Raw genomic sequence first — 27,647 nt, 5'->3', positions numbered from 1 at the left:
CTACAAGCATTTTTATTTATTTATTGTTAATGTTGTGTTCGTTAAAAAAAAAAATGCACTGACTTGAAATTTGTGTTTTAACATGTAATGTGAATTTTTTATTGCACTAAGTGTTCAGTATTTGGCAATGTGGATTTCTAATTGCACTAAATGTTCAGTATTTGGCATCAGTGGTGTCAAGGGTCATCATTTCTCAGTGATTTGAATGTGTGGTTTCGCTTCGATATACAAGTTCAAGAAAATTTAGATATGACACAATGAACACCAGATAAGTTTCATTCATTACTTATATATGTGGATGACAAAAGCACCCAGATGAAAGGCACATTATTCTAGAACATTGCACCTCCCAAAAAGACCAACAAATAGCAATAGTTATATTACAAGTGTGATATGACTTATTGTAAGTCATAAAAGTTTAACTATAGCACAGTGAATTTCTTTATGCTTTGACAGATTGACAGTGGCAGAAGTCATCATACTAATTTAGATAAATTGCGGCTAAAAACAATGGATTCAACTTTGGGGAAATTGTTATAATAATTTATAATAATTATATAATAATTTTCTATAAATATGAAATTGAACTATGTGAAGGAAAATGAACAGTATGACTTCAGCTCGACACTCCCCTCAAGGTGATCAGCAGCACTATGGCGCCAACGAGCATCATGACGACACCCACCTCCATGGTCCTTTCCTTGTTCCTCTCGGGCAGCGACTCCTGCTGTTTCTTCAGCATCTCCTCCTTCCGTTTTCGAATGTCTTTGTCCCTCAGGAGCTGGTTGCCGTAATGCGAGCGAAGGAACTTGTCAAAGTCAAATATGGTACTACGGGGGTCCACGGCCGCGTTCCTCCCTCCTGCTGCCGCTGAGCTCCCTCCTCCGGGGGGATTGGCGGCGGAGGGTCTGACCTGGGTCTTGTTGGTCAGGTCGAGCAGACTCAAGAGGCCAAGGTCATACTTCTTTCGCAGGCCCTTGTGGCCCAGCACTGAGTAGGCCTCGCTGATGTCTGAGAAGCGGACGGTGGCATCATCGTTTCCGGCGTTTCTGTCCGGGTGGTAGAGGAAGCACTGTTTGTAGTAGGCGGTTTTGATCTGCACTTGGGTGGCCGTGGGAGACACGCCGAGGATGTCGTAGTAGCCGGTTTTGCTTCTGTAAAGAGGCTCTTCTCTTGTGGCATTGGCATAAGTCCTACAAAAGGTCAAATGTCCCCAGCAAGAGCCTGGACGGGCACTGCTTTGAGGGAAGAAAATTCCTAGATAGTCTCCGTGGCCCCAAGATACAGAAGTATGTCCATGACCTGCTCTAATGTCATCCCTCAGCCCTAAAAAAAAAAAAGAAAAAACAACAACAACAATGACAAAACTTAAACTCTCAACTATTAATACACAATTTGTTTCGTTACTATTAAAATTTAAAAATGAAACCCCGGTGGATAACGTGGAAGAATACACTGTACCTTCTTCGTGCTTCCCAGGAGATTTCGGTGGAAAATAGTTGCATATTTTGGGCAAAATGTTGACAGTGATTCTGCTACAGCGAAGTATGACCTCCGCCATGTTTGTGGAGTCAAGAAACGGAAACGGAAATTACTTTTGATTGTTATTGTTTTTTTTGCAGCGCCCTCTATTGTCAAATGATTGGCATAGCACCTCCCTTAAACAATGGCCTTTAAATCTTTTTTTCTCAAATTCCCCCCGAAACACGAAAACAAAAATACTGAAAACATTAAATGTATTCGTTTTTTTTCAATTCAGGTGTAGAACTGAATAATCTGTTGAACTAATGATGCAGCCAATTTTACCAGTAGTGGTGGCCAACATCCCGAGGTGTTTAAGGCAAAAGGATATATATTTTCTGTATATATTCCCATTTTATTGTTTCAATTATTTTTATAGTCATATTATATATGTTCTTATTAAATTATAATAGTCTTAAAGATTTCAAAGACTTTTACTGACAGAAAACAAAGGGGAGTATTGCGCATGCGCTGTGCAACTCGAGTGTCAAGTGTGTATGAGTACAGCCATGTCCAAATTGAAAACTTTAACCTGGCCTCAGGTCGTTCTGTTCGGGGATTCCATCACACAGGTTGGCTGCTACAAAAGAACTGCACGATTTTGTGTTGCTGTTGTTCGTTCGCTGCTTTGCTATATGTTGCTAGCTGATTTTGTTTCTTCCAGAGTTCCTTTCAAGTGAACGGATGGGGTGCAGGCATCGCAGATAAATTAGCAAGGTCTTTTTTTGCTCTCCCCGTTTCCGCAATTTCGTAGTCAATACATAATTAGGAGACTAATCGATGGGAATATTTTAACTTGTTCGAGCAGGAAGTGTGACGTCGTCAACAGAGGATTGTCGGGCTACAACTCCCGATGGGGAAAGATTGTTCTTCCTCGGATACTGCATCAGGACAAGTCGGAAAACATCGCAGCAATTACTGTCTTCTTTGGAGCCAACGACTGCGCCCTGCAAGGTATACAACTTCTCAAACATGCAAATTTATTATGCTCTTATTGCATCGAAATCTGCACTTAGATAAAAACCCTCAGCAACATGTACCTCTGCACGAGTACTCGGAGAACCTGAAGGCAATGAGCAGCTACCTGACCAAGGTGGGGGTCCCTGCAGGCAAAGTCATCTTCATAACCCCTGCTCCCATCAATGAAGCAGCCTGGGAGAAAGAATGCAAGCTGAAAGGTAGCGTTCACATGCACATTGTCGTCTCCGCTGAAGATTATAAAGTGTCTTTGCATCCTAGGTTGTCCTCTCAATCGACTGAACTCCGTGGCGGGCCAGTACGCTCAAGCGTGCTTCCAAGCGGCTTCTCAATGCGGTGTTGACGTCTTAGACTTGTGGACGCTCATGCAAAAAGACGGACAGGTTTGATTTTATTGTTCCATATATTTTATGGAAAGAAAAAATGCATCCAAATAACCTGTTTGATTCTCGTCCCCACAGGACTTCACAGTCTACCTGTCGGATGGTCTCCACCTGTCTGCAAAAGGCAACCAGTTTGTGATGCAGCACCTTTGGGAGCTGCTGGAAAGCAAAGTGGCTCATCTGCCCTTGATCCTGCCCTATTGGGGGGATGTGGACGTTGGGAGCCCCGAGAACAGTCTGCTGTGCGGCCCGTAAACTCGAAGATGGATAGACGGCATGAGGACTGATTTTGAAGAGCTTTGAATGTCATATTTTGTATACAATCATTTATTGGGATGTTTTTAAGTAATGCAAGCGGTGGACATGAATAAAAGCTTTACATTGATTAACAACTTCACAACCATTCAGTTTGTCAGCCTTGTTGCTGTTTTGGCTTGAACTTAAATAACAGGCAACAGTGGCGAGACATTGTGACAACAATATTGACGCGAGTAAACAAAACAGTAACACAACTTGAGCACCTCACAGCTTTGCAACAATTCAAATTCTCTCTCTTAGTCTTTATGATGGGGAATAACCATCCAAAAAGGCACAGCAGTGTTTTGGAGTCAGGTTGACACAAAGCAGACATACTGTATTTAAAAAGAAGCCAATCATGATTCATGACACGAGTGGATACAGTAATCCCCAACATATTCACGGATAACTAATTCATTAAACATTCGCACCTATTCGAGGATCTCTGTTTTTTTTTTTTTTAAATAGCGCCCTAAGATGCCACAAGAGCCACTAAAGCCCAGTAAATTGAAGCATCAATGAAGAAATATTGTAGCTGCTTATAAGCTGTTAATGAAATTCTGGTTTTGGAATTTTCGGTTTTAACTATTAGCTCAACTACTGTCAGTTTGTCACTATTTGCAGCAGGGCTTGGTCCCTGTCCCTCTACGAATAGCGGGGGATTACAGTAAGACGATCATCCAGTGGTTTTGTACACTAAAACACAAGGAGAATTGTTTCAAAAGTGCCGCGCGGCAACTTGTGGCGAGCAAATACTGTTCAAAATGTGTTTGAGGTATGATGAAAGAGGAAATTACACTTCAATTGGAGGTGGTTCATCTTAAGAAGAGCATCGAATGTCCTTTGTAAATGTATTAGATATCCATAATAGCTAGCTTTAGGTCAATGTACGAATTTATACATTACAAATTGATTGGACTCAGCACTCAGTCTCTTTGGAATCAAAGCACTCTTGCCTCTTGAGGCGCCGCCTCTCCCGGGCCGACGGGCTTTGATCGCTCAGATCCTCGTAGGAGGATCTCGTAGCCAACGAGCAGGCTCCTGCGGTTGGGAAGTCGTCGGCCCTGCCTGCCTCCTCTCCCAGGTGAGAGTCGCCGCTGTCCTCCTGGATGGTGGCCATCCGTGAGGCCACGTCGCTGCCGTCCGGCGTGGGCACGTAGCTCGAGCTGGGGGTCTGGTTTGAGACGGCGCTGGCCGCCACCAAGCGGTGCTGCGGGAAGGGCGCGGTCGGGCCGGCGAAGGAGGAAGAGGGGGGCGGAGGAGGCTTGACGATGCGGATGGGGGCCGTCTCCATGTTGCTCAGGATTTCTTGCTAGTGGGAGACCAAAAGGTGTGAGGCATGTGCGGATAGTAACTGCGTGGGGGGCACTTGTGTTTTATGTGCAGCATTCCTGCTTATTTGAGTAAAAGAGGCTTAACTATTTTTCACCCAAACAGCAAAATAGTGAACACTGTGCAGAAATAGCGACTAAAAAGAAAAAGGGGTAAAAGACAGGAAGTGAATTCAAAAGGACTCTCATCTGCTCACGGCAGACGCAAACTGAAAATGTGGACACACACCGCATCTGATCGTACGAACGACAACAAGTCTTTGTTTGAGAACTCCCAAGATGCAATCTTGCGTTCTTGAGGTAATTTCTGATCGAATGGCGTGTGGGACGTCCTTGCGGCGACTTTGTGGGCGATCAGCGATTACGTCAAGGAGTAAAGGAGTGCGGGGAGTATCGCAAACGCGGGCCCACGGACCATGCATCATCATGGACTGGATGGCAACGCAACACCAAGCCATGGCACACGCACTCACCTAAGGCTGGAGCTCTATTACAAACCTCCAGCGTCTGCTGCAGTTCCAATAAGAAAAGGCCAAGAGTGACAGAAAGGTCATTGAAAGCCCGCATGGACCGACAGACCCAGCGCTAATTTAGCTTCGACTGTGAACACAAGTCTCGGTGTGCCCCAAATCTATCTACCGAAACACTCGGTGCCTCTTGTTTTGATGGAAATGAATGGAACCGAACAAAAAAAACATCTCAACTGAACTAAAATGCTTCGTGCTCACCATACAATTCTTCAAAATGGAGACGAGGTAACACACTTACATTCAGAGGGCAGTAGAGCGACATTGTGTTCTCCTCATATTGCTGGTCGAGTTTCTTGTCCTATAAAAGAAGAGCAAAATGGTAAAACAGGGCAAATCATTTTTTAAAAGTTGAACTCCGCTGGCAGAAATAAAGTTGGGTTCTTACCACACAGTGAACTAGAATACTCAGAGGGATCCAGAAGACGAGCGAGAACACGACAACAGAGCCCACAATGTTATCCGCCAGGAACTTCCCTAACGGGGAGAAAGTCCAATTAAATTTGCTCTTTCGATCGCTTGTGTGACGTGAAGCACTTACCAAAAGTGTTAATGTCCAATTTGTCAATGAAGTCCCACAGACGCTCAATTACATCCTGCACCTGCTTCATGCACTTCCCCTGCGGAAACGTTGACACCGCCATTGAATCAATCGTAAAGTGTCGGGGGTCTGGAGCGCACGTTTCCGCACTCACGTTCTCGTCGCAGAAGCCCACGGTGCAAGGTTTCCCTTTACGTAGTAAAAGCAAATTGCCATCGGTCAGGACGAAGGGCGCGCAGGTGCCATCGTGACGCCGGCAGCACACTTTGCAGGAATCCTCTGTGGCTGCATTATGAGAGTGGAAGAAATCTGTCACACAGGGTAAACAACAAAAAAAAAAGAAACACAAGAATTGCATACCATTGCAGGCACAGGACTGAAGGTTCTGCATGGCCTCACAGAACGGGTTGCACTCTCCATTTCGGCACCGGCCGTTGTCCACGCAAACTGTGTCGTCGACGGCGTTTTCAGGGGGAGGACACTGACTGCTGTTGCCTTGAAGTAAAAAAACAATTTATTGAATCCTGAAAAATAAATTGCTATTTCATTTATTGAGCAGTTGATTGTCATAATAGGCCTACTTAAAGGTGCCACTGAGTGTCATTTTTATTGAATCATGGTGTGTCTGCTTTGGCCAGCACGGGGCGAACGTGTGAGATTGTATTGTGTATCTGCTTTGGCCAGCAGAGGGCGCATACCTACCTGTGCAGGAGGCAATGCCCTTACATGTGGCACTGATGGGCTCTTGGCACCTTCTTCCTGCCCGCTCAAACATGCAATTTCTGCAGCACGGGCTGTTTCGATCACTGTGAGGAGAAAAAAAAAACAAATGTGGTTAAGTTCTACAAAAATTCTTTGTCGAAAGTGTTTGAAAGGAATTAAGTGCACCAGAGTTTTATATCAGCTTTCCTACCTGCACTGGGACCCTGATTTGAACATGCAGTTGGACGAGCAGCAAGCATCATCATTGAGATGAAGCAAGCCGGGGTCGCACTCTTCCCCTTCTTCCACCCGGGAATTCCCACACACATTGCTGTTCCTCTCCTTGAAGCACAAGGGAGCTTTGTAACGAAGCGTCTTTCCTATGGAGATCTTGCTGCAGTTGGAGAAACGCTGGAAGAGATGTTGGAGTTGAATCATCAGACTGCAAGTGGAGCAGCCCTAGCAGGCCGATTAGAAGAACTCTTCAAATCGGATTTATCGCGAGCGCAAAAATGTGCTTTGTTTTTGTACCGGTTTTCATTTCATCTGCACTAACAATAACTAAAGCCAAAACGGACAACAGCTTGCTGTTATTACATAAAATTGAAAGGTAAACATTTAAAACTGGCTTTCACACTTTGCATCACACATTGCATGATCGACTCAACACCTTCAGTGGCATCTAAGGTTGAGTGAGTTTGTATTTCCTCGAGTCTTGCCAGTTTGGTCGGGTGTCATCCAAGCCTTTTATCCAATTTATGCAAATTGTGCGAGCTTTCTGGCAAACTGATAAGTCGCCTACATCAGCAGTCTGTGCCGATGGATACAACAAAGATGGCTGCAAAAACAAATTACATTTCATGCAAGACAAAAGGTTCGTGCGTTTGCCTTTCATGTAACAAGTCAGTGAATTACAACAAAAATATTTTAAATTGGTTGAAGCATTTTTGTGTGTTGTAGCAAGTCATGAAAAAGAAAAGAAGAGGCAGCAAGCGGTATGTACCTTGTTGTTTACATGATCTCCACTCACAGCTATTGGGTACATGACAAACTTTCCACCATGGTCATCACTGGGAGCACAGAATGGAATGTTGTCCGGATCGTGCTCGGCTCCGAAGTTATGGCCTAGTTCGTGAGTGGTCACCAAATCTGCCTCCTGATGGGACAAGTATATGGTTGCGTTTAAGGCAAACATTGAAAACAAAGCTCGCGAGACAAAGTTCATATTTAAGGGGCCATCTTGACCTTTGTCAGGATTGTTTTCCCATAATTCTTGGTGCTGGTCAAGCCGGTGTTGAGGTAACTGGGCTTCTTGGCAGACAGAGATGGATAATAAGCTGTCAAAGCAAACAAGATTTCACGATACAGAAGGGAAACACTAAAATGCACCAAGCATAACCCCAAGATTATATGGCAGGCATTTCAAAACAATGCCACTGTCCTTACGTTTGGGGCAGAGGCCACCCAAGGCCATCGGTTTGGAGGGAGCCACATAGGCCAAGCCCAGAGTGCCCTCGTCGAAATCCTGGTAGGTGAACAGGTGGGCCAGGCACACGGTAGACGCGTTGTCGGCTATGTCTGAGCTGAATTGCTGGAAACAATTTCACAACTACTTAATAACGCAATGGCTTTCTCCCAGTAATGAGGAAAATGAAGCTTCAAGCTGCTTCGTGAACCACTTGCTGTGTTCATTGAGCCCTCTAGATGGCACTCTCACTGACTCGCCATTTCTTACACCCCTTTCTTTAAACCAAGAGTGCCAGAGAGTCCGAAAACAACAACTGGTTCATGAAGCGAATTTGAAGCATCATTTCCTCGTCAACTTTCTCCCCATCTACCTCCAGAAGCTTCTTCACATCCCAAATCGCCTTCCCTTTCACAGGGCTGTTCTCCATGTTGTAGTGGGTCCAGACAGGGCCAGCACGACCAGGAGGAGGTTTTGTGGGCTCCTTGTGGATGATCATCTGAGAACGGCAATATTAACAAACATATGGCGGTAAAAAAATAAAAATGAAAATTTGAGGTCTTTTAAAATCATAAAAATAGCCTTTGCAGAGGCAGTCAAAAGTTCTTCTTGTAAAGGACACGCAAGACAAGACTTGGTGTGGCTGAATAATGAATGCATATCTTTTGAGTGAGAAAAGGCTAGTCACAGTACAATAAACAGTGTGTCCATTCATGCATAACGCATGTGGAACAAACTCAATGAGCCGCACACAAAAGCTTTCAGTTCCTCTTAAAATGTATGTCTCAGCGAGGGGACCGCTAGTCAATCGCTTCCTGTGGTGACACAACGAAAAGAAAAAAGGCAAGAGTCTTTTCCGCATTTATACTATACGACACAAACCTGATGTATTTGCACCCCGTAGCCTTTGAAGTCATCATTCCACGTTGTGTTTCGGTAAATGTCATCGACTCGATCGATCAGCTCAATCTGAAGACAGAGAAAATTACGACACCAAATTTAGGGATCGTATGGATAAACCAAATAGAGGTTTTCAGTTTTCGGCCTCTGACCAGGTAATTGAGTGTGACGCTTTCTTGCCCGCGTCCCATGTTTTTAAAAAAGCGGTAGTCTGCAACCAACAACAAGGGGCAGGTGTTTTTTTTGTGGTCGTGGACTTGGCGCTTTTCTCTGTGATGAGAATCTGCAAAGTGAAATTGTGCAGCTTTAGTCAGACATAAGAATCTGACACCCACATCCTTTTGTCTAATTACCAAAGCCTCCTCCAGCTTAGACATTTATCATCCTCCTACTTGTTTTTTCCCTCTGCTTTTCCTTGCCAACTTACATCATCTCTGATCTTCAACCGCAAAAACACTTCATCGACAAATACAAGATACGAGTAAAAGCAGACGTACCGTCGATCTTGTCCGTCACCTCGGGCTCTCCCCAACCTGCCCCAGCGGACTCGGGCAGCAGGTCCTTGGCGTGCATGTAAGCGCAGACTTTTGGAGAAGCAATGCGGCTCAGATTTTTTATGTCTTCTGAGCGATACACGAGCAACCTGCCATCGTCAGCGCTGTCTGTAAACCTCCATAAGGGCTGGCAAAAATGAACAAAACAGTTGATTAAAGAACTGCAGAAGATATGTGAAATGACCAATACTACATGTCTCCTAACCTCTACATTGTACTCTGCTTCATCACTTAGAATGTGAGCTGAAAATTCATCTCCATCAATGTGTGCCTGCACACGAGAATTCTCTTCACCTGAAAATACAAACAAAACAATAAAACTACAAAATAAAACTAATTGCACAGGAAATGTGATAATACACCTTTCGACCACACAACAGCTCAACATGATTTAAAATCAACTTACCGACCACATGACCCGTGAAGTAGTTCTGACGCTGAACGTTGAAGTTTTCCTCCCTTCCGAGGTTATCGACAAACACGGCTTGGAAATTGTCGGTGAAAAGGTCTGTGTTGGTGGTCAAGTACAACTTGAAATGTCTAGAAAGAGCACACAAAACACAAATCACATACACAGTTGAGGTAGTAGTAGGGGGGTACGCCGAGGGACCTCTCCCAACCACCCAGAATATAAACTCAAGTTACACAAGTTAGATCATTAGTAACCCCAAAATTACATGAAAACAAAGAAATCATATGTAGTTTGAATGCTCCTTGTGCACCTCTGCAAGGCTCTGAAGCTGACCAGGCGCTCCAGGTGGGACGGGGTGTGCACGTCCCTCTTCCTGACAGAATGTAACTGGAGGTCTGACACTGGCAGAATCTCAAAATCAGACAGAATGGAATGAAGTGAATCTGAAAGACATAGGACGAAACCAGTCACGAATAACTAGATAACGAACAGCTTTACATTAATGGGGACAACATAGCATTGTATAGCTTGAGAAAAACACAACTGTCAAGCCACACGCTCGTACTTGACTACAACGACCAAAATACTTTATAAACAATATATAACTCATAATTGGGATAAAGAAAGATATGGCAAGTAATATGAAACCGCTATTAGTTAGCGGGGTTATTTTCCTGAACGACAGATGACTACATTTGAAAAGCTAGCAATATTTACCAATTTCAGCGTTAGCTTCGCGGTTTTCTTCAGCCGTAATTCTTGATTTAAAAGCTCCGATCAAGCATAAATGTGCCAGAAAAACAAATAAGCACACGCTCCACATGGTGAAACAGCACTGATAACATATATCACAGCGTAGCCGACATTGTCATAAAGTTAACAGCTTTCGGGCAAGCTAGCGAGAGCAAAGCGGAAATTGACCGAACGACAATTTCCGGTCGGAGTGTCATCAAGAAATTAATCATGCAACGTCATTCATCCATTTTTCCATACCAGGCGCGTCAATCGCCTAAAATGGAGCATTTTAAAAGTTCTGCATGGTATGTGTCGCCAGTTTTCTTTTTATTTTTTTAATTCATGGGATGGTGAACACTTACCCACTATTTCATTTGAAAGGCTAAAAAAAAATAAGTCATCATCCAAAATACTTTCAGGGTTACATAAATTAGCCAATTCTGATGTCATTTTGCAGGTAACCAATTTTCCCATGCTCATTTATCATGTTGGACTTGAAAATAAAATCCATAAAAAATTAGGAAAACATTTCCATGAGATTTTTTGGAGGGGGGGGGCGGATAAGAAAAAAAAAACCGACCCCTCTAAATACATAGTTTTTTTTCAACCTTTTAACTCCAAGTGACTTGTTACAGATTACGTAACAGCGGATATACTTTACCAGTTACTGAATGTAGTCCAGGGTTGGCTAGGAGAAAAATCAGCGATTGCCCAAATTACGACATGGAAAAGTAAGGTACAGTACAATGAAGAAAATATTAAAGACACAAAGAGGATGGTTTATAAAATGATTTATTCATGTTAACATAGCTGTTACACAGGGATTCAAACGGTTTCCACAAGGCTTTAGGGGACTACAATCGAATGAATAGCAAAACAATAGTGGTCCGAATCTCTAATGACAATCACTGGACAGACAAACAGACCACCCTCATTTAGGATGTGTACAAACCTGCATTGAAAAATATTAAACTTGACACTTGCGCTTGTGTGTTACAGCATTTGTTCCCATTCCAGTGTAATATCTCGAGACATGCAATGACAGAATTCTCTTCATCTCCCCCCATTGAAAAGGTCCCGGCGTGTCAGTGAGTCTAGCCCCCCGCTATTCCCCGCAAAACAGACATGCTTCAGTGAAAGAGTGGCATCATAAAGTGAGGATTACTCCGACGGGGTACTACTATTTGCCGCCAGCATGCGTGGAACACTGGCATTCCCTGCAACATGAAAACTATCCGAAGTGGAATTTCAGACGCTGTAACCGTACCACAATTTTTATTTCTTTATTTTTTTTTTCTTTTTCATACAGAGCAGGAAAAGGAAACCATGATTATAACCTGGACACGAAATCTTTTTTGGATAAACCTCCTGTTGCTCAATGAATTTTAAGGGGTTCTGCCTCTAACTTTAGGAAAAGAGCGTTATACCATGTCAAGCTATCAATACTTTTCTACAGCTGAAATTGCACATACTGAAAGGCCAGGACACACACACAAACCAAAGGAATGGAGGGATTTACTTTTACAAGTCATCCTAATTTCATTTTTTTCTCTCCAATTTAACTTTTTTAATGATTACTTTTTTTGGAGCAATGGGTATCATTGGAAGAATGGCGCAATAAGGAATGACGGATGTGTAAAAAGTTTTGTTTTTTTTAATCCTTTTGTTGTTTTTGGAGGTCAAGGACTTTCTTCTAGTTCTCAGTTTCGCCGGAGTCACCTCTTTCTCCGGCGTCGTTCTCCTCCCCAGCGGTATCCGATGTCCATAGCTGAGAAGAGATAAACGCGAGACGCAGGTTGCATTTTAAACACTATCCGGCAGTGACTGTGCATTCTCAGGCAACAACTGTCGCTCGAATGTAATGCTCATTCCGCGCAATGTGAGAAGAGGACACTCACTGTCAGATTGTCTCTGAGGAGCTGCATGATGAGGGTGCTGTCTTTGTAGGACTCCTCGTTTAGTTGGTCAAGCTCGGCGATGGCCTCGTCGAACGCCTGCCAACAAAAATGTATATATATATATTAAACGAACAATTCCATAGGGCTCGAGTGGCAAATGGTGAGAGATTGGGCACAAACCTTTTTAGCGAGTTCACAAGCTTTTTCTGGAGAGTTGAGGATCTCATAGTAGAAGACGGAGAAGTTAAGAGCCAGACCCAAGCGGATGGGATGTGTGGGGTCCATGTCCGTCTTACTGATGTCAAACGCTTCCTGGTACGCCTGCTGCGAGTTTTCGATTATCTCTGATGAAGAAGACGTCATGGTGAGACAGTCAATCAGAAAGAAAAACGCCGATTGATCAAATCAGAACATCACAATCGCGCGGTAGGTTTGTGCGGAAGTCAGCGCCCACCCACGACTCCTCACGCTTCTGAAATGGGGGCCGCGTGACATCGTTTCCAGCAAATAGTCAGACATACTATGACACATTCCGAGTTGGAACGCAAAAGATATGAAGGAGGTTTTAATAATTCAACGTTAAATGCGGTACACTTACTTTTCTTGTCATCTCCGGAGGCAACTTCAGCGAGGTATCTATAGTAGTCCCCCTTCATCTTCAGGTAAAAAACTTTGCTCTCTTGTTTGGAGTTCTTAATTAAATAGTTCTCCAGCAGTGACTGTAGGGGGAGGGGGACTTGGTTAGATGCGGTAACACTAATAAACATCGACCAGAGAACAAATCACACACACTCCTCAATGTGACTTCTGCCGTCAGATGACTTTCATCCCATTATTTCATGTCACAAATATTTATCTATATTAAAAATCCATCCTAAGTGGGGCTATAATTACCAACCCTATAAATAACATACTGCCTAAGGTGGATTACAGCGGCAACATAAAACTCATAACGTGCGATGGCCTTTCTAGGACACGTCATGGGTCTTTCGACGGCGATTATAAAGTGGAGGAAAAAACGTGTCCTACTTCAATTAAAAGCACAGCGCAGATTAACCATCTGCAAAGCACCATAAACCTAATGAAGAAAAAGGAGGTTTGGATTCCAAGCCTTGGCAGGGCGAAGAAAGTGTCCTTGTCTGAGCCAAATCCCTCCCGGCAACCACTCCCAAGTCACGTCCACAAGCCACCATTGGCTCGGTCAAAACATGCACGCGGCTCATGTGCCGAGCATTCCTTTCCCCCTGCAAGCTGCGCACAAAAGACAAGGAGGAGGGATGCTCTCTTGGCGGCGCTTTCACACAAAGCTCTGATTTCAGTGGCCGGCCCTCACGAGAGAGAGCGCAAACGGCGTCGCCCGATGAAGGTTCTGACTGGTCACGAGCTTGACTCGATTCACACGGCCGACAAGAATTTATCTTTGGGGCATCGGTGGCTTTTTATAACCGATTTAGGCAGGATTTGCAAAAAAAAAAAAAAAGGCAGTCACTGACACGTTGAATCTTGAGGAAGGAAATGCAAGAATCAAACCATCAAATTACTAAAGAAATGTCAGCTCGTTTTTAGGGGTCAAACAGTTATAATTTGACAATTTACAATTATTGCTTACGGCACCTGTGTAAATATGTGAGAAGAACTAGACAACCTCAAATCACCTTTTGTCGAGCCAGACAAATATTTAATGATGGTGCCTGATTAATGTAGGACTGTTCCATTTCCATGGGAATTTTGACGCTCGCCTGTAAAAATGACTGCTTTCAGAACAGGCTATTTTCTCCTTATTTCAGCCCTTCAAAAGGTTTCGCCCAAGTGTCACCGAAACACTGCTTTTTACAAAAGGTAACAAACCAAACCAGCAGTCGGACAAGCCGAAATCCTTCCTCGTTGCCAACGTGGTCCGAGATTTATTTTTTTGGAGCGAGTCAGAAAAGCCGGAAGGCTTCTGCCGACGAGTTGAGGCCTGAGGAGGGACACACCCTTCTGCAACACTCAGCAGAAGAAACACAAAAGGCTAAGTCACTGGCAAGGAACAGCCCCTGCGGCGTCTCCGTCAGACAGGAGCCTGGGGGGGGGGGGACATTACTGGAATCTTCCAACCCGATCTCCTCTAATCCACTATCAAGGCAGGATGGGGGGAATAATGCAAAACGCAATCCCTGCTGCTACGATAGATTAATCAAGAAGTGAGAGCAGAGCCCCGCCCCCCAACCCGGGCTTGGAACGAGTACTTCGAATGTAGGCCAAAAACGTGAGCTTAAAAATATGGCCCCGCTGAAAGGTATCCTGTTTAACTAGTGGAAGCTGTTTGTGCATGTAGGCTATTGCACATGGCTCGACACATTAGCGATCCATCTGCCAGATGAGAGACACGACACGGATACAATAATTGCACATTAACATAGAAGGGTTGGGGTAAGGGGTCCTGCGAGCGATGTTCCAATTGCAGTGGAATCTCCAAAGCCCCAAAACCTGTCATTGCGTGGCATGAAGCATATCTCCCGTGACTTCAGCTCCGCGAGCATTCAAAGGATTAGTTTTACAAGTGTTTGGATTTTTGGGTGATGCCAGCCAACTCCTTGCGGGCAAAAAAAAAGAAAGTTTAACAACCCTCAAAGCAGGAATGGAACTCACTCATGGGGAAAGGTCTGGCTAGGTATAAGACGAGCGGTACAATCGATTACATCAAAATCCACTGCACCACAACGACGGGACCAAAAAGACAATTTAACGTATTCATTACAGAAATACCCATAAAATGCCACGAGGTGACAGCATCCACTCTTTGGCCTTTATGAGGCATTTTCAAAGGTTACAAAGTTTCTTTGTTTTAAATTCACCATTTCATTCTGTCGACACTTAAGTTTCAAGTTATAAAACAATCCAGTTTGGAGTTAATGTGTTATAATGGCATAAGTGTGTGCCTGTAATCAAGTCAGAGAATTTATTCAATCTGAACTATTTAGAAGTTATTCAACATCGTTGAGGTTTTACTATAAAAATAATCACCTCATTCAACGACCCGATACCAGTAGATGGAACAATGCGATGCAATAACAGGTCTCTAAAATTCTCGCTTCCCAAAAACAGTTGGAGGAAAACCACAGAATACTTCCTTATACACCCCATGCAACAAAGAATAGGTGTTAAAGAATAGGGCTGAGATTATGTACACGTTTCACACCGAGATAGAACAAATGAAATCTCGGATGACAATTCAAATAAAAAAAATTGGAATCGTCGCCCTGCAGCATTGGAGTTTGTCACAAATTACATGCAACGTTCCGACGAGCAATTACAAGCCCCTCAGGGATTGCGTAGGAATGCTGGCAATTCCCGTCGCCGGGGTAAAAACAGAACAAAACAAAACTTCAGAAGGTATAGCAACACTGCGTTACAACCTCCATATGCCATTGCCTTTGTGTTCAATACTTTTTGAAGACAAAATACATACTGAAATTGTCAAACGTATTGGCTCACTTGTTTCTGGATGAGCTGCATGTTTTGCTCATTCAAGTTTGAACTGGTTAAGAAATGTGTCCTGATGAAGCCTCAATTCAGTACTCATGAGATGAAATCAGTGTTAAATCACTTATGTCGATGAATGTAATCACCTTTGACGCTTTAATCTTTGAAATGGGAGAAACTTTGATGTAGCTGTACCTACATTTTGACTGGTTGATCCAGCTCATATAGCATGCCTGGTTCTCTGGAAATCATTATTAAAATGGCCACGTACCAAAACGCTCGAGCAGATCTCTTGCAGCTCCTTCTCCACTTTCTCCCGATATTCCTTAACCAGCTGCAGCTTCTTCTCGCTCGTATCGGACTTGGCTTCGATGCTGGAGAGCACCCTCCATGAGGAGCGCCGGGCCCCCACCACGTTCTTGTAGGCGACGGACAGCAGGTTCCTCTCCTCGTTCGTCAGGTCCTCGCCCTTCTCAGTGACCACCTTCATGCACTCGGCCATGTCGTCGTAACGCTCGGCCTGCTCTGCCAGTTTGGCCTTCTGGATAAGATCATCTTTATCCATCTTTTTTGTTTGTATAATTGATTTGGGAGCGATGGATCAGACAACACGGACGGGGCGAGCGAGAGTCGGGGACTGTGAACTGGGAGTGGAACAAGGAGTGGCGTTATTACCACCGCAGCGTGACAGGCTGAGAAAAAAAAATTAACCGATCGCTTATGGAGAAAATCAAACCATCACCTTTACATACATCAGGAATACTAGAATTACACTTAATTATAACAGAGAACGACGTGAACGTTTTTAGTGCGTTTACGTCGCCTTGGGAAACACAATGAGCGTTAACGCGATTACGTAACAGTCATTTGATGTAATATAATAAACAAAAATACTGCAGCTAGTTAAATTTTGATTTCTAGCAACAAAAAGGGGCTCTGAAATGGCCAAGCTGAGTCACGTCGGTACCGCAGCCCGCCACAAAGTTGTCTGGAGGTAGCTAGCTAGCTACAAATTTAGCCTAGCGAAGCTAAAGCTGTACGTTTAAGCTAACGGGCCACTCCTATCAATGAAAAAGTGTCACCGAAAGCGCAGCTCACAAAAACGGTCCGAATCCTCTTTGATCATATTGGCTGTCGGAAAGACATTATGGACGCTTTCCTGAAGGCATAAAATGAATTAGTAGAGGTATCTCACCTACAGAGGTCCGAATTCGCTTCACAAATTGGTCCGATTCGATGGATTGGGCAGAAAGGCAAAGAACAAGCCGCGGCAGCTAAAGTCCAACTGAACGTGATTAAAGGAGGGCGGGTTATTTAGGAGCGACTCTCCAATTGAAAATCGCTATCTCATTTGAGTGACAGGTCATTTGGGGAGAGCCAGCGAATAGACATTGAGCGCGGGGGTGAGAGGCGGGGGACCAAATCGTAGTTTGACAGACCGGAACGCTGCAGCGGCAGGTCGCACGGGGTTTCCTCCAATTAGAGCAAGGGAGATGACGTCATTGCGTTGCCAGGGAGATATCGGTCCAATCGCTCCCGAGTTTGGCACGACGTGTGGACACTAGGCGTGGCACGATCACACTCAAACGCACAATGCTATTTATATGCAGCTTTTATTTGAATCCTTTCTCTATTAAGTGAACATTTAATAGTATACGGTGCCAAAAAAGTCCATGTCAATATTAATATACTAATTTTAAGCAAAAAAAAAGATTAAAACGAGTCCATTCAAGATGTGTTATTCTTGGGAAAAAAGGCCTTTGGAAAACATAATTGCTGCTCTCATTAAGCAAATTCCAACCTCCCTGCCCTGCCCTTTTTACTCACTTATGTCCCACCCTTTTTTAGTCATGGGAAGGCCGTGGAAAGAAGCTTGCTTGCAGTGACATGACACATTTAAATGATGTATGGCATACGTGTATGCTGCTATATTACATTTTTTTAGAAATGAAGGTATAATCACATGGTGATACTAATGACATTAAGTGTATTTAGTCAAGTAAGTCCTCGCTGAAGGCCCAGTCTTGACTAAAAAGTAGCACACGGTGGCAATTTCATCTTTCTTCTCCTCCAAGTCGGACCGACCCAATGGGACGTGATCATGGAGACTTTCCAGAGCACACGCTGAAGTAGGCCAGAGGACACCGATATGGCAACATTTGCTCTCAACAGGAAAGAACATAAAGGCTAATTTCCTGAATGCAACCAAATGAAACTAGGCCCCTCTCTTTCGCTTTTTTTATTTTTATTTCACAGACTCACATTTGCCTTCCAGTGTATAGGAAGTAAGACATCTATTTCGGTCACTAGAACCAACATTCTCAGTTATAGACTGTCTTGTCCACAGTAGGCCAGATGGCTCGAAATAGCAATATTAATAGGATAGGAAATCCCACGGCGTCAGCTCTAGATTTGAGCCACTCCGGTTGATATTAGTGAGCAGCGGGCCTAGCCGTATTTTCGACACCCAAAATATGATGTGCGTGCTATTTTTCCACGTTACGATCGATACTGTGCATCATGTCCGAGTTAAATGCTTAAAAGGTGCACCATGTCTTATATTGTATAGTGAGTCTGTCGCATATAGGAATTAAGCCTTTGCTCTTCAGTTCACTAGCCTGCCTCGCCTATAATTAGAGCTAATTAATTTTTTTTATCTCAGCACAGTCAGAGATAAACAATCAAGGAGAACCATGTAGCCTTGGAAACATGCATGTGCCATTGTGTGCAGTCTAATGGACAATGCAAAATATGTGCCTTGAAGGAGAGACATGCAAGCTTGTGCTTGCTGCACCTGTCAATCAATTCTACGCACCCTCTTCCGCAGTCCCATGCATGCGACATGCTGCAGCGCTACGGCTACCTCAGAGCTGCTAAGCATCACTGCAGCCTCTTTGTGAGGCCCTGGCCCCTCCCTGTGTGAGAAAGAAGAGAGAGATCCAACAAATGCTTTTCCTATCGCAATGTGCTTTTCTGCTGCAGCAACTGCAATGACAATCAATTATTGATGGGCGGTAATTACCCTCACAGCCGCACTGGCCGGGTTATCGGCCTGGTCCGGTGAAAGATCCGTGCTCAACAAAGGGGTAAGAGGAACAATCCATTGCTGATTAGGACGCCATTTTATGTTTTGGTCTCTATTGATGTGTGAGAAAGGTAGCGCAGACTGAATAATTGAACTAATTCAGACATTCTTGATCAAATTTGATGCTTGATGTTGACTCAATATGTAGTGAAATTGCAGAGGCACGAAAGCGTGAAACATCCCACAACGGATGGCGAAAGCAGAGTTGGGCGATGGTGTGGAGGAGGAATGAAATGTTACACAACAGTGTTTCCACCCAAAGTGGGAGACTTGTGTCTGAATATGCACATTAAGGAGTTACGCCATTTTGTAATGGTGTCCGAATGTGATCATATGAGACAAGGAGAAAAGTAGAGAGTATTTTTTAGACCCTCCTCACCAAGAACCCCACCAGACAATTTATCATCATAACTTCTTTGAGTTTATAAACGCCACGTCTGAATCATGACTATTGACTCAGAGCTCAGTCACTCTTTTCTTTCTCCCACCCAAGCCTCCCCCTTCCTCCTCTTTCGTGAGGTAAAATACAAAGAAAAATCAGTTTTGAAATTTCTACTGCACTCCTACCGACATGCCCTCCCTCAGAGCCATTGAACGTGGTCAATGCTTGAATCTATTCGCCTCACGCAGACCTGAAGATGGGCAAACGTAATTGCAAAAGCCATGTCGGCTTCTATGAGTCACGAGTGGGCAGCGGGACGACGATTTTGTTGCCAGCCAATCGCAAGGCACCTAAATTGTAAAGTCACAATTTAGCCTAAAGAAGTAATTTAATATACTTATAGTTTGAAATTGCATTATATGTGTTGGCTTCTATTCCAAAACCTCCACTCACCAAACCAAACTGTTATTTCCTGTTTTCACTTGCATTGGCAGGCTCCAAAAATCCTTGTTTAGTGTTTTACAGTATGTTCCAAGTGTGGACCAGCAGGCGAGCTCTCCCCGTCCTGGCCAGGGGGGCTTTTGGCTCCAACGACAGAATGATGATGTCAGCAGGATGCAGACTCAATTATTCACCGGCATGCCTCATTTCCGATGGATTTATTGACTGACGAGTTTGGAGCATTTTTCCAGTGTACTCCTGGTAATGCATTAACATATTCTCTGTGTGTGTGTTTCTTTTGGTGTGCACTTTATAACAACAACTTAATCAAAAGGAAAAACATAATCATTGACACAGTTGGGCTGAACCGGTGCCACCACTTTGTGTGAGTTATTAATCAAAGCGACTTTGCAGGCCGACAGCAGCAGAAGGTCACAGCACGTGCTGCTATTATTCCGCAGTCCTACGTGGGATTGTGATGGCTGTTACATAATGCAGATGCGAGGGCAAATTCAAATACTCTCACTATAACACACCCACTTGCTGGAAAAAAAAAAAGAATAACAACACACACAGCAAAGCACTTCTTCTTCACCCATTCTGCATTTTATAGATTGTGTTAAATGGAGGGTGCCATTTCTGCGCTCGCTTGTCTTTTGTGGTCTGGCCCGGTTCGTCTCTGGGGCAGAATGGATATTGTTAGTAACAGCGAGATGGCTCTGACTCAAAGAGACAGCAGGTAAAAGATCTCCTGCCGATGAATCACAAGCCATACCAGTTGACCAAGTGCAAATTGCTACAGCAAATATGGCGCTGTTATCTCACAGTGTCGTTAGTTTTATGGCAACGTTGCGCAACCGCTGGAAACAATGAAGGAGCGATTTAAAACACCGATAAGAACCAACTACACATTACAGGAGAGTGCAATGTTTACGTGACTTCCGACAAAGACGTTTATATGCAACTGTTTGGTTTTATTTTTATAAAATTTGAATAATAACCCAACAATAAATCAACTTCAGAGACATTGAAAAAAATCTCACCAAGAATTATAGGTTCCACTGGTGAATGGCGGTGTCCGCCCTGGAGTCTGGTAGCCAGCCAATCACAAGGGCAATTGCGGACAAACAACTATTCACGTTCATATTCGCACTCAAGGCCAGAATTTGAGTCAGAAGCTTGTTTTGGAATGAGGGAGGAACCTGGGGAGAACACACACAGGAAGAAGGCCGGGACTATCTTTATTAATTTCACAAGTATTTCAACCTTGCTGGATCTCTGCCTGCCCTTTTGAGTATTATGTAAAGTCCACTTGCCGTAAAATCTATATTTGCTACAGGCGCCGAGCCAGGATGGGTACTAATATCCTTTGTGTGTCTATAAACACACAAAGGATATCCCTGGAGGAAGTATCTACCTCTTCTATGTCCTCCTCCCAACAGGAAGGATTCATGTCCCAAATATGGGCACAGCTTCCCCTACCCAATAAGTTTAACTTTTGCTGTCGTCATTTTATATGATTGTAATGTCATGAAGTTGGGAAGGGAAAAAAAAAGATCAAGTATGTCTCTGTCTTTGTTATGACAAAGAGAAATCAAATTGGTGACTGTGTGCGATCATGCCCATCTATTCCAAACATGTTTTTTTCCCTTCCTTTCATGAAAGTGCTTGTTGAAGGCCTCCTCTTCTCTCCCAAGGTGACCTCACTCAGTTATAATGCAGCAGCGCTCGACTAGCCCCCCCCCCCCCTCCCCTTCCATCCCCTCCCTCCTCCTATGTGCCATGTATCCTCCATCTGCTCTTCTGCTCCTCTTAAAAGCCTTTTTTTTTTTTTTTTACCCGGCACAAGCACAAGAGACTACAAATCACAATTTAGATTTTCTTTTGTGTAAATGAAGTCAGATTACCCACACGCAGACTAATCCTACAACATAAAATTATTTTTTAAAGTGGGGCTGGAACAGATTAATTACATTTCAATTCATTTCAGTGGGGAGAATTGATTTGGTATACTTACATGTTTATTATTGTGCAATATTTTGAGATGACTACCGCTGGAAAAAAAAGCATGATTTTGTTTTGTTAGGCACAACATTTGAAGCAGCTCTGATTTTGGATATCATCATACTTCAAGGTTGTTAGAGTCGTCCTAATGTTTGGGCAAGCTCGTCATCCTTAAAGCTCATTTGTGCTGTCAGCTATCATACTGCTGTCAAATTGGGCGTAGCATAAATGACGATCGTGAGTTTTTTGCACACTCAGACATCGTGATTCATCTGTGGTGAAAGCTCCTTTCTTCTCGCGACACGACGCCCTCTCACACCCTAACTTTGGCTGTTGCTATGGAGACCTACGACAGTTGAGGGAAAAAAAGAGAAGTCGCTCAGCGCGTGACCTTTGCACAGCGAGGTCAGACGGGGAGGATGCCAGAACAGTGTTGTCACCGCCGAGTAAACAGACTCGTTGCTTCAGTCAGACAAAGAGGAAGATTAAAAATGGGCGAGTCAGCGTCTTGTCTTGAGTGTGCATTCATTTCTTGTCTTGTGGTTGTGTTTGTGTGCTGATCATCGTTAGATAAAATTGAAAAGTTCAGTCTATTAACATTTTAAAATGTTAGGTGATTAATAAATTTGAGTTGTAGTAAAATTGTGTCTTGATTTTATTTTATTTTTTTAAATTCTGTCAATGCTTATTTAAATGTAGCACTGTGTCGTAGCGGTTCAAACAACTGCCTCACTGTTTTGAAGTTCCGGGTTTGAATATGAGCGTGTGTATTGATGATTGAAAATGATTTCCTGGCTCCCTGTTGTTAGAAGAACAATGACACCGTAGTAAATAACGCATTTTTCATTTCAAATTGTGAAGTTGACAGCAGGAAATAATATTCATCCCAGCCATGCTGATGGATGCAGAAAACATCTTCAGGTCTTCATGGCGCCATCACTGTGAGCACATTCCCGGTGCAGTTTCCATGGTAACTGTCGACAGACTGCCGTTACCAGTGCAGAGGATAGTGAGGTGAATTACACGGGAGCATCTGCTAGCAGGAAGACGAAGAGGAGGAGGAGGAGGAGGAGGAGGAGGAGGAGAAGCAGGAGGATGGGCTTTACTGCACTTCCTGTCTTTATGTCTTGCTTCCTGTTTCCTCTCCTCAGTGGATCCATGCGTTCATCCATCCGTTTCATGTTTTCTTGAACCTCGTTCTGCCTGCTAGGGCTTGTTTTTAAATATTCATCTCTCCTTTGTCTCTACATGACTGGAGATCTTTGGCAGTACACACACACATACACACACACACACATATTAGATATAAAAAGTCTACACACCCTATTTAAATGCCAGGTTCTTGTGATATAAAAAAACACCCGTGTTGCACAAGTGTGCACACCCCTCCTATATCTTTGATGATGATAATGGAGATTGCAGTATGGTGAAATATTCATTAGAGCATGAACGCGTTTTTGTGTGAATACAAAACGAACACTCCTTTCATACAAGGGCTTCTTGCAAAAGAGGCTCAGCCGGCCGTCATTTATCTTTTACGAAACGTCACAATCTAATTAATGTCGGCAGGGAATTATTCACACTGTCCAACAGACATTTGCATGAAAGTAGAGGGGGGTCAATGGTGCCACAGTAAATTAAAAAGACCCTTTGAGCTGTTTGAAATTGCGCTTTCATTTTGTTCAAGTGTGTGTATATGTGTGTGCGTGTTCTCCATTAGACATGTTGGAACAGATCAGTGGAGAAAAACGTTATGGTTTTGTTATGCAAGCTGTTTCTGTTTTTTTCTTTGTTTTTTTTTAATTCTCCTTCCTAAAGTGAGTTTGCACTGCACTCTTGTGGATGATAGGCCACACTATCACACAGACAAATAATAATTTGGATTCTTTAATATTGTGGTGCCACTGAATTGCAATGCAGTGGGGGCTGTTTTTAATAATGAGTTTATTTTTTTAAGTTTCGTTTATTACTAAAAATTATTGTACCAAAAAGTTTAACTTGTATAAATGACTTGAAAATGGGTTTTTCAAATACCTGATAGATGAAGGTTACATATTTATGTAAAGAACATATGCTATTTGTTTTTTGTTGGGTTTTACTGTAGACGGCATCACAAAGCGGAGATGAGTTTGGGCCTCGTCCTGGCAATTTCTTTAGATGAAACTCACCTATTTAGTGGTCGCTTATTCACGTTGGGAGGAGTATTTGACCCATCAATCAGAATGCAGTGACAAGTGTTGATACAATGGGTCTTTTCTCAAACAGAGGTTTCGCTGCTCTGTCTTCTCAATCATCTCGAAGCAGTAGCAACGGTTGGCTCATAGACAACAGAAACTGACTGGTGCACGCTTCTACATGTCCTCTCCTGACTCTCTCAACCACAAACAAGTGCAATACTGTGTCTGTGTGGCAAGTGTGTGTGGTTCCTTTTTTTATTTAATATTCTAGTTTGAAAGTTACAGTTTGAAAGCATTTGTCTACCACTTTTTCTATTTCAGAATATTTTTTTATTTTAATCTAACTATTGGCATTATTTTTTCTTAATTTGATCAACATAGATTGTTTTATACCTAATTATTTTTCATAATTTTTCATTTGAAATGCACAATAAAATACCATGTGTATAAAAGGGAAAAATAACGTTATTTTGCCTTAATAGTGGAAGCCAAATGACGTATATATATATTAATTTTCATTAAATGTAATGCCATAAATTAATATCGTAAAATATTTATGACAAGTTAATGTAACTAAGATTGTAGTATGTTCTTTTTTTTCATATGTTATACACAGGCGCAATTCCAGCAAATACTCAGATTTGATTAAGATAATAGATAATCATCCAACAATTGTGGCCTGTTTTTCCAATGAAGTTAACAGGCAGTTATTGTTATTCCTTGCAAGGTGAGTCCTGATGACTCGTGAGAAGAAACCAAACTTGACGGTCTGACAAGGTGTGAAAAAAAGTGGCAGAGCTCGTTTCGGCAGTCCATCCCACGCTTTCGTCAACGTTCGCTTTCACAGTTTATCAGTCAATAGGTCACGTGTAATTGATTTAGAGTAGTCAAGCTCTATCTTGTCTCACTGGACCAAACTAAGTGGTGGACCATGCATCTGGTATCATATGCTTGTCCTGCATGTCTTTAAAATATTTCAGTCCCCTCTGCATGGCGAGTTTTCCATTCATCACAACATCCGCTTCTCCAAGCCACCATAAACATTTGTAGCACTATTAATGTTGAATGTTTTCGGCGGACACACATTTAGTAACTCCTGATGCCCTTCAAACAATATGTCAACGGTTCTTTTGTTTGTGTACTTTTGAGATGAGTGCTGGTGTCCACCCGGATTCCAAAAAATCTTTATTGAGGACTGAATGAGAGTGTAATTTTTTTTTTTTTATGCCCTACAATTAATTGACTGGCAACCAACCAGTCAGTCAAAATGGAAATATGCCGCCTCATGGTCAGGTTAAAGCTACTTAATACTAAAATGATGGCGAAATTTCTCTTGGTTGGTATAAAAAAACTGAAGCGACAACTTTCCCAAGGATTGTTTGTTAAAATAACACCTCGTAGCATTCATGATCACACAGGAATGTCACGCGTTGTGTTGGTCGACATTCCTCAGAAAGCCGGTCGGGCCGCTTCCTTAAAAGAAACTCTCATATAAAAAGTAAGCTGTCGCTTCTTGGTGAAGCGAATTGAGAAGAGCGAGGAAGATAACACACGCAAGGAGTCGTGCTTTTGTGCCATCCATCCATCCATCCATCCATCCATCCATCCATCCATCCATCCATCCATCCATCTTGATGTATAATTACAACTTATTCAACCATTTTGCATTTTAAGACTTATGAGACATTTCGATCAACGTGACATCGGAAAACGATTCTGTCGGAAAAGGAGAACATTTAACATATCATTTGCATCGATGTGTCAGCCTTTGCAATTTGTTCAGATAAATGAGTAGCTGCTTTTTTTTTATGTTCACCGGCGACATAATGACGCCAAGATTAAAAAAAGTGGTTTGGAAAATTTCCATTCTGATCCAAAAAACGTACTAACGCAAATGAGAAAAAACATAATATTATTAAGAACAGAAATCCACACCTTGAAGTGAATAAAAATATATTGTTGTTCCAACGCATAAACAGGATTTTATTTCGGCCCTTTCATCATCTCAAAATAAAATTAAAATAACAAAGAACACAACAAATGTTTTTTTTTTTAAGGACATTACTTCTTAAATGTGACAATTTTGTATGATGAACAAGAGTTATTGTGACCTGTGAATGTTAGGTATGTTCGCAGCTCATAGGTCAAACAAGCTCCATGTTGTAAAGCAAAACACACACACAAACACTCCATTAAAAATCCCATAATCCCACAACGCCTGAGCACTTCTTTAGGATAAGTGTGTGTGCCTGTGTACACGTGAGTGTTTGGAAGAATACGGGTCAACCCTGCCTTCAGTGCCTCCGAGTGTTTTGAGTGTGTGCCTGTGTATACGTGTGTGTTAGGAAGAATACGGGTCAACCCTGCCTTCCGAGCCTCCGAGTGTTTTGAGTGTCATCAATGTGATCGGCGAGATAGCATCAAAGCACTTCAGCAAAACGTTAGTTGTTTTGGACCTCAAGCTTAAACGGAGAGCGAGAGATGATGTCATACTGTTCGCCAAACGCAGACACACGAGGCCGTGAGATCAGAAGCAGGACGAGAAGCAGTAGGAAGGGGGGCGAGCTGACAATCCCACAATGTCAAGAAATGGATATTTGTAGGTCAAACGTGTGCGCTCACGTGTTGTTGAAATGTGAAGAATAATCACTTTAGCAAATGCTCTTTAAAGTCAACATACGATTAGAGAGAGACACCCATCTGATAATCATCCCCACACACAACTGAACTGCTTTTTTGATTGTTTAGCCAACAAGGACTTTTCCAGCTATATGTCAAGTGTGCTTCTGAGCTAACGGTCCCGACACACTTGTACACCTCAAACAGGTCAGGACATGCTGGAGAAATGGATTTGCATCCTATTTACATCCCGGTTAGAGTGCGCAGCCAGGGTAGGGGTCATCGAAAAGCAACTGTCTTCCAGGAGGAGAAAAAAAATGGGCCTGTGTTATTTAATGCAAAAAAAAAAATAAAAAATTTGAGTAATAATGAATAAACGTAAGGAGAGCAAAAAAAATATGAACAAAAGTAATTGGACACTACGAAGGGATTTTGATCGTTTTAATCATTTCATGTCAGGCAAACTGTAAACCTAATGCAATCCTATATGAGATGTACAATGGCATCAAATGGAGAAGACAGGTTTGCTTGGTAAATGTTTTATTTCATAACAGAATCAACATACCATTCCCCAGGGTGTTGCGATCTGCTTTCAAAAGGTATAATTTAGCCCGCTGCAAAACGTTTGCAAGGCAAACAAGGATGAAGCTAGAAAAGCACCTCGGGGCACACCGTAAAGGAGTTTCACATGAGAGCAAATGAAGAATTGGTGACAAAAAAGAAACAGTCCGGGGCTTACCTACAGATACACACCCAGTACTTAAAGGGGAGCAAGATGCAAAACTAATCCTGCAACGCCCTGCCTCAACGTACGTCCTGACACTCTCAATAATTTTCTCTCAGGGCAGCGGTCTTCAATTTTGGGAGGGGGGTATGGAACCATTTTATTGACTCAGTTGTCTCACAGATCATATATGTCTGTGTCAAGTCAGCATCCAGACGGGACCCAAGGCCCCCTCCCCCCTCCCACACACACACCGTCCACTCCATCCCTACTGTCCTCAATGCAAACACAAACAAACTCAGAGAGAAGCAGGTGTATTTCCTCTGGGATACATAAACAGTAAAGCAGGATCTGGGAGGTGGAGGGTTGAGAGAGGAGGGATTACAGTTAGTTTCTATCCCAATGTGTCTGTGTGTGTATGGGAGGGGTCGCTGATAGCATCTCTAAGACCCCTTTGTCTCCAACAAAGCTGTTTGTTTGCACCTAAAGCATTGCTTTTTCTCTCC

General features: G+C 43.0%; 4 protein-coding genes across 7 annotated transcripts; 1 reads left to right on the top strand and 3 right to left on the bottom strand.

The window, feature by feature from the left end:
- Positions 1 to 260: 260 nt before the first annotated feature.
- On the bottom strand, positions 261 to 1,577 carry LOC133169431 (dnaJ homolog subfamily C member 30, mitochondrial-like). The gene is made up of 2 exons (XM_061301645.1): positions 1,462 to 1,577; positions 261 to 1,326 (listed from the first exon to the last, which is right to left on the bottom strand). The coding sequence occupies exons 1-2, from the start codon at positions 1,559 to 1,561 to the stop codon at positions 617 to 619; spliced, it is 810 nt and encodes a 269-aa protein (XP_061157629.1). The 5' UTR covers positions 1,562 to 1,577; the 3' UTR covers positions 261 to 616.
- A 393-nt stretch (positions 1,578 to 1,970) lies between these two features.
- On the top strand, positions 1,971 to 3,274 carry iah1 (isoamyl acetate hydrolyzing esterase 1 (putative)). The gene is made up of 6 exons (XM_061301525.1): positions 1,971 to 2,093; positions 2,186 to 2,238; positions 2,330 to 2,475; positions 2,538 to 2,699; positions 2,761 to 2,882; positions 2,961 to 3,274. The coding sequence occupies exons 1-6, from the start codon at positions 2,019 to 2,021 to the stop codon at positions 3,135 to 3,137; spliced, it is 735 nt and encodes a 244-aa protein (XP_061157509.1). The 5' UTR covers positions 1,971 to 2,018; the 3' UTR covers positions 3,138 to 3,274.
- On the bottom strand, positions 3,189 to 10,548 carry adam17a (ADAM metallopeptidase domain 17a). 2 transcript variants are annotated; one of them, XM_061301523.1, is made up of 19 exons: positions 10,329 to 10,548; positions 9,922 to 10,054; positions 9,606 to 9,739; positions 9,405 to 9,493; positions 9,143 to 9,326; positions 8,798 to 8,928; positions 8,628 to 8,714; positions 8,119 to 8,244; positions 7,727 to 7,871; positions 7,526 to 7,617; positions 7,284 to 7,436; positions 6,492 to 6,691; positions 6,281 to 6,384; positions 5,939 to 6,073; positions 5,733 to 5,863; positions 5,579 to 5,657; positions 5,426 to 5,514; positions 5,279 to 5,338; positions 3,189 to 4,491 (listed from the first exon to the last, which is right to left on the bottom strand). In XM_061301523.1, the coding sequence occupies exons 1-19, from the start codon at positions 10,432 to 10,434 to the stop codon at positions 4,099 to 4,101; spliced, it is 2,571 nt and encodes an 856-aa protein (XP_061157507.1). In that variant the 5' UTR covers positions 10,435 to 10,548; the 3' UTR covers positions 3,189 to 4,098. The 2 variants fall into 2 exon arrangements, with proteins under 2 accessions (XP_061157507.1, XP_061157508.1); XM_061301524.1 differs by having other exon boundaries at positions 4,344 to 4,487.
- A 574-nt stretch (positions 10,549 to 11,122) lies between these two features.
- On the bottom strand, positions 11,123 to 17,064 carry LOC133169108 (14-3-3 protein zeta-like). 3 transcript variants are annotated; one of them, XM_061301024.1, is made up of 6 exons: positions 16,905 to 17,064; positions 15,981 to 16,353; positions 12,843 to 12,963; positions 12,425 to 12,588; positions 12,245 to 12,340; positions 11,123 to 12,114 (listed from the first exon to the last, which is right to left on the bottom strand). In XM_061301024.1, the coding sequence occupies exons 2-6, from the start codon at positions 16,272 to 16,274 to the stop codon at positions 12,040 to 12,042; spliced, it is 750 nt and encodes a 249-aa protein (XP_061157008.1). In that variant the 5' UTR covers positions 16,275 to 16,353; positions 16,905 to 17,064; the 3' UTR covers positions 11,123 to 12,039. The 3 variants fall into 3 exon arrangements, with proteins under 3 accessions (XP_061157008.1, XP_061157010.1, XP_061157009.1); XM_061301026.1 differs by having other exon boundaries at positions 16,909 to 17,035; XM_061301025.1 differs by having other exon boundaries at positions 15,981 to 16,401; positions 16,905 to 17,030.
- Positions 17,065 to 27,647: the final 10,583 nt, after the last annotated feature.

This window comes from Syngnathus typhle, linkage group LG16 (assembly GCF_033458585.1).
Source record: "Syngnathus typhle isolate RoL2023-S1 ecotype Sweden linkage group LG16, RoL_Styp_1.0, whole genome shotgun sequence".
Taxonomy (NCBI): domain Eukaryota; kingdom Metazoa; phylum Chordata; class Actinopteri; order Syngnathiformes; family Syngnathidae; genus Syngnathus; species Syngnathus typhle.
Note: the sequence above shows the minus strand (reverse complement) of the source record. Positions and strands in the feature narration are given on the sequence as shown.

What these genes read in the sequence shown, in the direction of transcription:
- LOC133169431 (XM_061301645.1), bottom strand. Translation starts at nt 1,561, where the DNA reads ATGGCGGAGGTCATACTTCGCTGTAGCAGAATCACTGTCAACATTTTG. An exon ending in TCCTGGGAAGCACGAAGAAG is followed by an intron (nt 1,327 to 1,461) that starts GTACAGTGTATT and finishes TTTTTTTTTTAG; the next exon opens with GGCTGAGGGATGACATTAGA.
- iah1 (XM_061301525.1), top strand. Translation starts at nt 2,019, where the DNA reads ATGAGTACAGCCATGTCCAAATTGAAAACTTTAACCTGGCCTCAGGTC. An exon ending in TCGGGGATTCCATCACACAG is followed by an intron (nt 2,094 to 2,185) that starts GTTGGCTGCTAC and finishes TGTTTCTTCCAG; the next exon opens with AGTTCCTTTCAAGTGAACGG. An exon ending in ATCGCAGATAAATTAGCAAG is followed by an intron (nt 2,239 to 2,329) that starts GTCTTTTTTTGC and finishes TTGTTCGAGCAG; the next exon opens with GAAGTGTGACGTCGTCAACA.
- adam17a (XM_061301523.1), bottom strand. Translation starts at nt 10,434, where the DNA reads ATGTGGAGCGTGTGCTTATTTGTTTTTCTGGCACATTTATGCTTGATC. An exon ending in AAATCAGGGTCCCAGTGCAG is followed by an intron (nt 6,385 to 6,491) that starts GTAGGAAAGCTG and finishes TTCTCCTCACAG; the next exon opens with TGATCGAAACAGCCCGTGCT. An exon ending in TCAGTCCTGTGCCTGCAATG is followed by an intron (nt 5,864 to 5,938) that starts GTATGCAATTCT and finishes CTCATAATGCAG; the next exon opens with CCACAGAGGATTCCTGCAAA.
- LOC133169108 (XM_061301024.1), bottom strand. Translation starts at nt 16,274, where the DNA reads ATGGATAAAGATGATCTTATCCAGAAGGCCAAACTGGCAGAGCAGGCC. An exon ending in CTCCGGAGATGACAAGAAAA is followed by an intron (nt 12,589 to 12,842) that starts GTAAGTGTACCG and finishes CTTCTTCATCAG; the next exon opens with AGATAATCGAAAACTCGCAG. An exon ending in TCCTCAGAGACAATCTGACA is followed by an intron (nt 12,115 to 12,244) that starts GTGAGTGTCCTC and finishes ATCTCTTCTCAG; the next exon opens with CTATGGACATCGGATACCGC.